General features: G+C 39.8%; 1 protein-coding gene across 2 annotated transcripts in view; it reads right to left on the reverse strand.

Annotated features, from left to right (window-relative positions):
- Positions 1 to 6686: 6686 nt before the first annotated feature.
- LRRFIP2 (LRR binding FLII interacting protein 2) overlaps positions 6687 to 12235 on the reverse strand; it is a 60426-nt gene continuing 54877 nt past the window's right edge. Inside the window, exons 22-26 of one of the 2 annotated variants that reach the window (XM_082499523.1) lie at positions 12053 to 12102; positions 10424 to 10544; positions 9311 to 9390; positions 8348 to 8452; positions 6687 to 7620 (exon numbers count right to left, since the gene is read on the reverse strand). In XM_082499523.1, coding sequence (XP_082355649.1) covers positions 7510 to 7620; positions 8348 to 8452; positions 9311 to 9390; positions 10424 to 10544; positions 12053 to 12102 — 467 coding nt within the window. In that variant the 3' untranslated portion in view covers positions 6687 to 7509. The remainder of the gene's footprint in view (positions 7621 to 8347; positions 8453 to 9310; positions 9391 to 10423; positions 10545 to 12052; positions 12103 to 12235) is intronic. The other variant, XM_082499524.1, reaches the window with a different exon arrangement.

Raw genomic sequence — 12235 nt, forward strand, 5'->3', positions numbered from 1 at the left:
AACATGGATCTTAAGGCAAAATACCTACAAATAAACCAGCAGATATTAAGCAGCTGCCAGATGTACCAGTGGCATTCATCTCTCCATTCCAGAAAGAGTAAAAAATACTTAAGGTGATCCTCTTCAAGCCCTGGTCTGCCATTTAAAAAAGAATATCCAGCTTTCTCTGGCAACACGCTCTTTATTAGTAGCTCTGATTTCCTGTTTCCCTTTATCCTTAAAATATTTTTAAAACACAAACAACACAGTATAGTTTGGTTTTAAGCAGTTTTTCAAACAGTATCCAGCTCTTTGTTGACAAAACAAGCAGTTGGATAAATGATACTGTCATATCAGGTTTCGAGCACTATTTCATGTGCATTTGTAAGAGAAGCTAGCTTGAAACAGTCTGCTTCCTTAAAACAACAGTCTAGGAAGTACAGAAATTGATTAGGACACAACCCTTTCCGAACTCCCCTTAGCAGCTGACTTTGCCCATGGTGTAGGATGCTCCACTTTTCTTTCATTCTGGAGTTCCTGCTTGGGCTTTACCAGACACCTCTCAGGTCCAGGTCTTGCATCCATTGTAATCACTGAGCTGTTCCTGCTGCATGATTTATAGTGATAAGGCATGTGGAGGCCATCATCTGAATCCTCATCAACACTGCCCAACTTGTGGATGGGACTCAGATACACCTTTTGCGTCAGCCCCGCTGGTAGCTGGGTTGGTCACCTCACCTTCTTCCATTAAAAAGCTGTCACCTGACATCTATTGTGAGAAGGTTGGCCCATAACATGACAGAACTCAGCCAGCACCTCTTGCGTTCCTTGGAAATTCTTCATGTGTGCTAGGCCTGGTCTGGAGGCTTCTCAAGCATCTTCCAGCTTTCCCTCCTGATATTGCTCCCTCCTACTCAACAGCCTTTTACACACAACTTCCTTCAGGTCAGGCACATCGTCTGAATTCAGCCAAGCGCCTGCAGAATCTACGTCAACACCAACCCCAGTTCTCCCATGCTCTCATTTTGTTGAGAAATACTGGGATTTGTGTTTTCAACATTATGTTCCTCTAGGCTTTCCCCAACTCTAACTTCCTTTGGCTCTTGTTGAATGAGGTGTTTCTGGAAGGGCAAAACCCTATGGACACACAGCATGAGCCCTCATCTCTTCTGAGTAGCACTGCCTGGTGGACATACTTTTGTGGAACACATTGTCAGATAGCCCACACTATTCACCTGAAGAAAACAGTTTCCAGCTCTGGCACTATGTTAACAAAGAGTTGGGGGCAGGGAAATAAAAACATTCAACTCCAACTCAGATCAAAGAGTCCTACTGAACTACAGATTAACATCCCAGAGAAGATTTGCTTATTTTCTAAATCCATCAGTCAGATCAACTGCAGTTTTCTAAAAAGATTTGCAAGACCCAGTGTGTGGTCACCAAGATAAGCTCTGGGGAATACAGTCTCCAGAAAGCATCCTGAAATAGGCTACACTTTAGGTATTTTTCTTACGTGAAACCATGAGTTCTAACAGCAGGACTCTAGGAAATTTGAGCTGCAGCTCATACCTATCCTTCCAGTTAGGCTTTTCAAATACTGGGTTTTGAAAAAGCGTCTGATCATAAACACTAACAGGCCACAGAAAAAAGATTTCTCTAGTCAACTGTTCATTAGATAAGGTCACTAGGAGGTAGGGATACAAGAATCAGACCTGTCAAATTCATGCCCCATTCTGCCAGGCATCTTCACTTGAAACCTTTAGCTTTTGCTGATACTCAAGTCTGTTCCTCACCACAGCTAGTACAGCCACAGCTACCACTACACAGAACTTCTCTGTTCTCATGTATTATCTCACCTTTGCTACAAAGGAGTATTCCCAATGCAGTTACAGGCACACAGGCCTCCTCCTTACTTCAGGAGGGAGGAATACCCTATAGATTTCCTCACCACACGCTGGTTCTACTTCCTTTATGGCACCGGCACTGGCCGATTCACAGCAGTCCCCTGAAACAAAGCCAGCTGGCTTGCTGCCATCTGCTGTGGCCTTCATTTCACTCTCAGGGATTTCTTCAAGTTCCACGAAACGCTGTGGAACTCCCCTAGGGAGGAAAAAGACATCATTTCTAGGACAAGGAATTATTTTCGTTGCATTACATTCCCCCCCCACACACACCCCTTCACTGTAAAGAGAACTGACAGGACAAATTAATCAGAGCTACTTACGCACAATGCTGTCGTCCAGTGACAACAGGAATTGTTACAGGCGCTGAAGGAAACATTCCCACATTCTGTCAACAAGAAAGATTTCACTGTGATTAAGCAGCCGAAACAAGACTGATAGTCCCCAGGAGAGCAAGGCTTCAGGTAACTGGCCGCAGAGTAGAAAAGAGAAACCCAAATTCTGCCACACTTAAGAGCCAGCCCTCTCCTTCTCCTCCACGGGTGAATCGTGTGGATGTCTGCAGGAACAAAGCAACGGAGATACTTGGAGAGGAAAACTCAGAAACCAGAAGCCTCCCTGGCAGATAGAAGTAAAGGTCCACAAAGACAGGAAGGTGGGATGCCACCACATCACAAATCCCTTGACTTTTCTGGCCCAGGAACTGACTGCAGTGATTTCCCAGCAACTTCTGAAGAGGGGAGCCCATACAGGCCTGACACACTTGTCTAATGGAGGGACAGCGCAAACCATGTTGTTGCAATTATATTCAGCTACACATGGAGACATCTCAGTTACGGTATGAGAAAACTGAACTTTATGTAAATCAGGTCTCACAGACTGTCCATTAAAAGGAGACCACTTACTCTCCTTACAGAAGGAGGAGAAGCAAAAAAAGGGGAAGTATTAATGACTAGAACCAGAGGAAACCCAACAAGACCTCCCCTGTGTAGCTAACTAACTTGTCAGGAGTCACTGAAGTTCAGAGACCTCAGGATTACCTGGAGCCAGTTCTAACACTTCCCATTACTGCAATACAAAGACAGAGTTCCAAATACCTCAGTAGGTGCTTGCACTTGCTGTGATCGAAGCAGCGCTTGTAAATAAAAGATCTGAAATTTCAGGCTTTGATTCTCTCCCTTCAGCAATAGAAAGGCATCTCAAACTTCTCTCACTCTGAGCTTCTACTCCTGCAAAGCTCTGCCAGAGCTCTGTTGTTGGCCTGGATGCTCTTGAGTCGCACAGGGCTGGTGGCTGCAAGAGAACTGTCTGTCATTATACATGGAAAATTAAGAAGAACGAGCACTGGACAAATTATGACACAGGCAACCAAAGTATCTTACTCATGCCGTTGGCACTTGTAGACAAGGGCTCTTGTTTTGTGGTTCTCAGTGGGTAGTGTGGGGTGAAGATCTTCTGGCACACAAGGTGAGGCTGCGGAGATTCACGGTCTCGGTGGAAAAAGCCGTGAGTGCATTAGATACACCCAGAGGCTGCTTTGTGGCACGCGGTGTCCCACAGAAGACAAATGGGGAAAACACAGTTTCTCTCTACCTTTTTTGGTGCTGCTGTCTGTCCCCTAACAAACACTCACTGAACCTTACCACCCAGCCCCAACAACCCTCTCACAGACCAAATCCCCCTGCAAGCTTAAGGGAAGAACAAACTGCTGGGTGTTCAAAATCACGCCCTCGATAAAAATACTGGTATAATGCTATGTTACAAGTATGCTTATGCCCACTTTTAAGCTTCACACCTTTTTGTGGGCAGTCATTGGGCATAATCCCGCATTCAAGAGGCCCCAATAGCCTTCTCTGTCCCCTTGCAAGCAAGTTTTTCTAAAACTACCTGATTAGTGTAATTAAGCTCAACTTACATTGTTTTCTCAACCAAACTTCAGTTGATCTGACCAGAAACAGTAACTTTCTCCATAAGCTCTCCATAATCACAGCTAACACTTGTTTTTCATTTGGCCAACAAGCAATTTGTGGTCTCCAGCAATGCTGGTGAAGTCATGTACCCACTATTCACTTGCCTGACACAGGACACAGATACGCTGGTTCTGGTTAAATGAACTATGCTTTGATTTAAAAAAAAAAAAAACAAAACAAAACAAAAACAAACCCACAAACAACAAAAAACTTTCTCTATTGCTATCCAAGTGTCAGTCATTATTACTTAGATTTTTTTTTTTCATGCCTATACTCATATCAAGACAAAATACCCTCGTCGTCCTTTTTTTTTTTTTTTTTTTTTTTTCTTGTTACTGCTTTTCGTGGTACCTTCCAGGTCACTTCAACAATGTCAGGATGTTTGGGATACAAACAAAAAATCATCTAGAGAAATAGTGTGAACTGGAGTTTAGACACTTGATTCCTGAGAACAGAAATTGGATGCTTTTCTCCAGCCCATGAACAACCCCTAAGTACAGGCCCCAACTGAAGGGACAACAGAGCTTAATGCAGGACCTCCAGAGGGTGCAGTCAGGCCACAGGATGCAGAAATGGAAGATGACAGGTGGTCTGGTTGAAATGGCTGATGTTCATGGGGACACAGTGACACCTGGGGGGGAATGAGTGAAAGCAGACACTTGTCTCCTGAGATAGTGTCTCCTCAGCAAGTCTCATATTTCCTGAGGTCATGCAATGCTACCTTCAGAGCATTGAAGACTTGCTGATCTCTCTGGACTTTAGTAAGATCATGCTGGTCTCTCATTATTTCAAAGTCATTCACTTGTGGGGGACAGAAAGATAAACTTCCATTACTGAATTTCGTAAACATTACCCTAGTAGAGAGAAAACCGCTGTAATCTTTTATAGCTCCTCCAGGGAGCTGTTAGGAGAGGCAGAAGTGTGAATCCAGCATCCCATCTGCTGTGCATTTTACCCAAGTGACAGGAGAACAGAACATACTTTTGTTTGTTTCCATAGTTTAGGAAGAGACCATGGGAAGACACTCCCATAAGAAATGGAGAACGATGACACCAGAAAGGTAATGACTGTTGCCTGCACCCCTGGAAGAATAATTACTGACTTGACCATTGTATTGACTCTTCAGGAGGAAATCGGTAATCAAGCAGATGCAAGTAAATAGGCATTTTGCTTCTCCAGATTTTGTTTTTCCACCAACTAAATATGATCGTTTAGACTGCTGGAAGGGGGGAAGGGGAGTTAAAAAGGTGGCCAATGAACCCACTGTGCTGCTAAGTGAGCTTTTAAAAAAGGTTTGTTAAATGTCAAGGGCCAAACTTTGGACAGGCAGCTACTAAGTAGCATGAGCCATACTGGAGGACTGCTTGAAAACTTTAGTGTACCCTGTTAGCAGACAGACCTCTTACATATTCTAAGTAGTTTGCAACACTAACTTTTTATTTTTAGTTGGATCTGTCACGCTTACATGAAAGAAGTTCACAAGAATCCAGTGAAATGGGATTCTTACTTCCGATAAGAGCTGGTTTGGAAAAAGGTGAAAGCTTTGCAGTTTATTCTTCGTAGGGCTGCTCCCTCTTAGCTCTTTCAATTGCCTTAAGAGTCATATTGGATCCAGTACTATTCAGTTACTCTAGATGTTAGGAATCTCATATTCTGAGGATTTTGTTGCATTTGTTTTGATTTTCTGGTAGCAAGAATTGGGGAAGCTCTACAACTAAAATGGCTATGCTAACAGAACTTTGTAATAAATAATTTTTAAAAACTACTAAAAATTTTAATCTTTAGAAAGGATGTACTGATTCTTTACCTGTGCTCCAGAAAGTTTTGCAGTAGGCTGGTAACTCTGAGTTAGTATCTGACTATCACAGTTTAATGTTGTACCATAAGATGTCCAGCTTCAACAGAGTGCTGGTTTAGAGGAAGTGAACTAGAAGATGTGCTCCCCACCATATGCCAAATAAGGTTTCAGCAGAGTTCACCTTCACCTTCAAAACCCCTTCACCTTCAGAATACCCACCACTAAGAACAACTAATCAAGACCCTGATAGTTTCTTCTGAACAAGTACACAACAGAATGCAAAGAGTTAACAGCACAGAGAATGATCTACATGATCACCAAACTATAACTGTCTCTTACTTAATGAGTAAGCCTACAGAGATCTGCTACTTATAAGGAGGTTTCTCAACAGGGAAGGTCTTTTCTTTTTCAAGTCCAAGAAGCATCCAAACTAAGAGAGACAAAAAGCTTTAGTTTTGGACTGTCAAGACGGCTGTTCTTTGGAAAGCAGCTCTGGTACAAGCAGAAGTACTAACCCTCTGTTTTGCAAAGGTCCTGAAACCTGCCTTGCTTTGAGAAATCCTCCTGAAGGGTAGCAATTTGCAACAGAAAAGCATCTGACATGAGTCCAAAACAATGATTTCTCTCACATCAAGTGTTGGACTCCTGCTGGCCTCAAGCAAAGTCCAACACAGGGGCAATGCCACTTCAAATACTTCAGAATTGCCACTGCAGATGCTGCTCATTACCCACTTGCAACATGCCAGCTTGAAAAGAGTGGAAGCTCTTAATAGCATTCACTGTCCATACAGAGTAGGCTACAGACAAAAACCCCACCATTCCAGAAAACACCTTCTTCCTTGCACTGCCCCCCTCCTCCATGGCAGTACTGTCAAAGAATAGCACACTGGGATAAGAAATCAGAAAAAAGCCCATTCAAACTCACTATTTCAAAGCCAAAAAGATACTTTTCAAGAGTACAGAGATCAAAACTTACTATTCCGCAAAGATTTTGCTCTGTCCTGTTGGTATCTTAGTATTTAAAAGAACACACAAAACATCTGGGTTTGGTCAGTAAAGTGTCCATTTAATAAACTCCTTAGCCACGTTCCCCCCCCCTTCCTCCCACCCTAAAATTTCAATTCACACTTAAGCAGCAGATGGCATATAATTTGATGGTGTACAACATAAGTTTTTAAATCTGCACTCTTAATACTAAGAGTATCACGGTCTAGTATTTGACAAAATTACCTAGAACTTGGATGTGCCCATGCAAAAAAGCAGATTTTTATATACAGTCCTTACTTTTTTCTTACAAAATTTAAATATTTTACAAAAATGTATTTTCAAAATGTATAAAGTTTAGCGAATATCCCAAATGTATCTTAAAATAAAACGTTATCTGATTTCAAAGGTTATTTCAACAATGAAGTCTAAATTGCACCAGATAAAAGGCACTTGTGCTGTGTGATGTCTTGAGCAAATATATGTTAGTTTATAATACAGTAATACAGTGTCTTCTTGAATTCATGCAGTTGTCTCTGAGCATCAAGCATCATTAAAGCAGCCAAAAGAGATCGTGAGTAAACTTGATTCCACAGTTGTAAAAACATTTTCTATCGCTAAGTCGAACATACAGCATTGTGCTCCAGCTCTGACTCTAGAATCAAATGCTACAGAAAAATTGCTGTTATTCACATGGGAATTCAAACTAAATTTCATTCTCTCATAAGTTACAGAAAGTATGCCATTTAATTATGAAACTAAAACACCAATGAACAGCTCAGTGTTCAAACAGTTTGTGCCAAAGAAAGTCTGTATTCAAAAACAAGCTAGGGGCTAGTTATTCAAGGAGCAGTGCATCATATTTTCAGTTTCCACTTCACTGTTGAGATAAAAGCGCAGTCCTATTTGCCTTCATCTTCTCCAACCTTTTCAGTAAGTGGCTATTGGTCATCTCCATCTCTTCTATCTTATCCAGTGCTGTTCTTAACTATAAAATGAAAGCAAAATTTACGATCACTTTTTCCTTAAGCTTTGACAGAGGAAATTAAATTAGAAATGCCAGTATTATAATGCTTTAATAATGGTGACACATAAGTTAAGACACAACACTTTCATTACTGCAGTCAGATGAACTGGAATTCTACTGTTAAAAAAATAACTGGGACGCAATTGAAATGTACTCATTCCAAAAGAACTATCTGCTTGCAACTTCCTATTACATTTTATTTAAAGATAAAGTCCTCTCCACCATTGTCGCTTGCTGATGGATATATATTGCTTTGGATAGCAGGCATCACACTAGTCGTGCAGCAGCTCTTAAGCAAGCATGATCAACAGCTTCGTTAAATACAGCTTATTCCCAGCTCCTTGTGAGGTGCATGCTGGAAACTTCCCAGGCTGGCACTTGAAATAGGAAGCATTTGACTCCCCAGTAATTTTTATGGAAGGATTAGTTTAGGATATTACAAGTTAATCACATTTAGAAGAAAATACACCTTGAGATCCTTCCTTTCAAGTACTGCATTGAATTGTAATTAGTATTACTTATGTGCTACAGTTATCTTCCAAATACAACACTGATAGACTCGGAGGCCTCCTCAAAAAACACTTATAAGCTGTAACCAGAGATTACAAAAAAGCAGATCTTGGAGACAAAAGAAAGAGCAGTTCAAGACTGAAAAAAAGCATACAGCTGAAAAGGAAATCAAGTCTACCTCTCGCTGAAGCTTCCTCTTTTCAGCTTTGAGTTCATCTTCTACTTTTTCTGCATTTTCTGCTGCATTTTTATACCTTGCAACCTGCCCCTCAAGTCTTCCAATCTGCAGACCCAAACAAGAAAAAAAGGAACGATTACTCAGGTGTTCCACCCTGAGCTCACCTGCCACCAGCTGTTCATCCTTTTCTGAAAAACCATTGTAACACAAGGCATCCTGTGAATTATCCGTAGTGTCTCCCTCTGGAAAGAGGAGGTGTGACTGTGTTAGCAGCAGTCATAATTGCAAATAGAGTGTTTAAAAGAACGAATAAAAAATTAAAATAAATTGTGGGCAGAAGCTTGGAATACCCTTCACTGTCTGCCCCTCCCTGGCAAGGGTCACAGGAAATGGTAGAGAATGGAACATAGTATAGGACACCACTGAGAAGATACAGGTTAAAGAACTCAGCAGAGAGAGAAGAGTTGGGGAAAAAAAAAAGAAATCTACAGAGGTGATCTACAGAGATGCTGAACTATAATACCACGTTATTGACTTAAAAAGTGTGAGTAAACCAGTGTGAGACAGATCTATATGTTTATCTATAAAAACAAACTCTTGAATTTCATAGCAAATTATGTACCTTCCACAGTCCATACAACTTTCTTAAAAGTAATTAAGCTACATAAACCGATTTTCTTTTAACTAGTAGCTTCAGTTCCTCTTCATATTCTGCTGTACACTCACACCTTCGTAAATTAACTCCACATTATTTCCTCTTATGGTTAGACTATGCACAGGTATTAAATTGCAGGAAACATGAAAAAAGCCACAAATGTAGTGCCATTCTGTACAAACTAAAGAACAAACTGAATCACATTATGAAGTATGTTTTCATAGTTTCTGTTGAAAAAAGTATTGTATTGTAAAGTGTGCAGAGCAAGTTGTAATGATAACAATAAATATGAGGAAAGACAAACTTACATTCTGTTCCAAGGTAGTTATATCTTGTTCAGCTTTTGAAAGCTTAAATTTGTATTCACTAATTTGTCTGTTGGCATCTCCTAGACAAAAATTGACATGAATATATTACTCAAAGCAATTCTAAACTGGCAATTTCCCCTTTAATTAAAATTTATTTAAAAGACCATTCTATCGAGAAGCCCATATACAGGATTATAAAGTGGTAAATGTTCTTTTAGAAATCTTTTTTGAGAGTATGAAAAGGAAATAATTTTCCTGTTACTTAGAGAACACAACTACTGTCTCCATAATAGTGTGCATTAAATCTCACATGTATAAATTAGATACACACCTTTTAAAACACACATGTTTAGATCAAAGTCATCTCTCAAAAAAGAGAATCAACACAATCAACACTGCAAAATGGGTCAAATGAAAACGTACATAATATCAGCAGCATTTCGTGTAGACATCTGTAATAACATTTGAATTATAAAGAGCACAAGGCTTGAACCTGCTTGAAAAAATCCAAGGAGATTTGCAAATTATTTTGGTGTTGTATTTTAGCCCTGACATATTTTAGCCTCTGTGCATGTTCATCACCACAAGCATATTAAATGACAATCTGTCAAACAAAGTTTTCAGCTGAAGAAACAGCTTGCTTGAAATGGAAAGTAGCTTAGTGCTTCTATGAAGCAATACTGAATACTGTGTTAAACTTTAATATTTTTTCTGAGTTTTGCTTCAGAGAATAATAGTCTTTTAGATGAAGTTTCTGTATCAAAGTTTCAACAAAAAAACCCAATCATGTAGACTATATTAACAAAATATCTTGGCTGAAATTCTGTCCTCTAAAATTGAAATTATTCAAGTAGTGGCAACCACTCTAGGCAAGGCAATCAACTGAAACCTAACTTTCAAAAATGTTGTTATTCAGCACTGACAGAGGCAGATTTTTAAGCTATTCTGCAGTGAGAAATCTCCTGCACGGAGATATACCAACAAAAAACTAGCTGCTCCAATGATATATTGATTCACAATGCTACTACTGCACAACAACATAGGAAAAGCAGTTGGAAGAGTCTGTTTCCTCTCCCCAGTAAGAATAACTTTGAACAGTAACCATATACCTACTTTGCATTTCAATTAGCTGCAAGTCAGAACCATTCTCTAAGCCTATGATATCTGTATTCATGCCGTCGCTTTTAGAATATTTCTGTCGTTCTTCTTCCAACTGCATCTTCAGTTTTCTAACCTGAAAAAGAAGCGTTCTTTTGAGGAAAAAAAAAAACGACTCCCAGAAGTTCAGCAGCTGCATATCTACAAGTTCCATGGGAAAAAGGCAAAGCGGGTCCTGAGATGCCACTGTCTGAGATGGTTCTGTAAGCAGGAGTAGCAGAGCCATGCAGGGGAGGCAGGGAAGCCAGTCCCTGAAGGCTGTGGCTGCAGTCCCCCATCCCCATGGCTGGGCGAGTGCTCTCTGTGTGTCGGTGGCACAATCCAAACCCCACCAGTCTGGTCAGTGATGCAGGGACCTCTGCTGCGCAATGCAGGGACACTCAGTAACTCTAACAGAGCTGCTTTTCCAGAGGAGGCGGTGGCGGCATTAAACTTTGTTTATGCATTTCTTCTACAGTATACCTTTTATACTCTAAACACATATGAAGATAATGAACAATATCCTAGTGAATTTACAGAAAGAATAATCCAGAAGGAATAATTCACAGTTTTTTTGTGGTCCTCTCTTTTACTCCACCTGGAAGCAATGGACTTAAGCAAGTCTGTAGTGCACAGTAATCCTAAACGGTTCCAATTCAGGCTACAGCAGCTGTCTTGGGATTTTTCCAGTAGCCAGGGAACATAGAATCCTCAGCCATGTCCTCTGGGCCTTAAGTTTATGAAAGAAGTGGGAGCTACTTTTTTTTTCAATCTCTTATCAAAATGTTGCCCGACAGATTAGTAGTATGGGAGTTATACCCGCAAAACTGCCACTCATAATATAATTCAAATATTTTAACAGTAATTTTTACAATTATATGGTGATAAATACACATATACATCTTTATATACTTACATTTATATACTTAAATTTAATAGCCTTGATTCAATACTAGAATTTATTGGCATTCTAAACCAAGTATCTATACTACAATTAAAGTATATTCCCAGCAAAAACAAGTGTTGACAACACCACTTTAAAGTTGCAATGTGTTCAACTAGAAGAACAAAAAATATGGTATTCTTAACATTTATTCAACCGCTATATTTCTTGAGTCCTCCCTTCTCAATACTGAACTGTATTAAAATACAACTACTGTGATAATACTGATTTTCTATTTGAGTAACTGAAATGATCAAATAAATGGTACCACCTAGCAATTTGGAAGACCGTGCCACTTGAGCTTATGAGAATGTCATTTTACTGACTTTAGTATTTCTGCACAGGACAAAATAAAAGAAAGAACAACTTTAAGTACGTGCACTAATAGTAGAGTCAGCAGCAAGTTAAGTTTTCAGCTAACCAGTTAGTGAAATGAGGGTTCTTTACCAACAAAGATCAAAGTCACACAGAGAAGGACTTTAGTGAGAGGAGCTGATAATTCCTGGTAGCCAGCCAGGTAAGAAGTCGAGTATTTTCTTTTGCTTTAGTGCTTAAGTATTTGATTAAGTACCTTTGGTGCTTAATATTTGTTTATTACTAATATATTAATAGTCTGCAAAGGATACACAAATATCTATTTTGAAAATAATAGTTTATTTTACCTGGGACAGTAATTCCTCCTTTTCTCCAGCCAGTTTTCGTAGCCGGACATCTAAAACCAAAGAACCCAATTAAAAAACAAATCTGTAACTAAGAACATGTTTCTCATAGCTTTTTGGTCATTTTCAAATAAAATGCTCTTCAAACTTAAAGCTAATAGCATGGGGAGCATAAAACTTTGGTAT

This window comes from Vanellus vanellus (genome assembly GCF_965231255.1).
Source record: "Vanellus vanellus genome assembly, chromosome: 2".
In the NCBI taxonomy this organism is placed as follows: Eukaryota; Metazoa; Chordata; class Aves; order Charadriiformes; family Charadriidae; genus Vanellus; species Vanellus vanellus.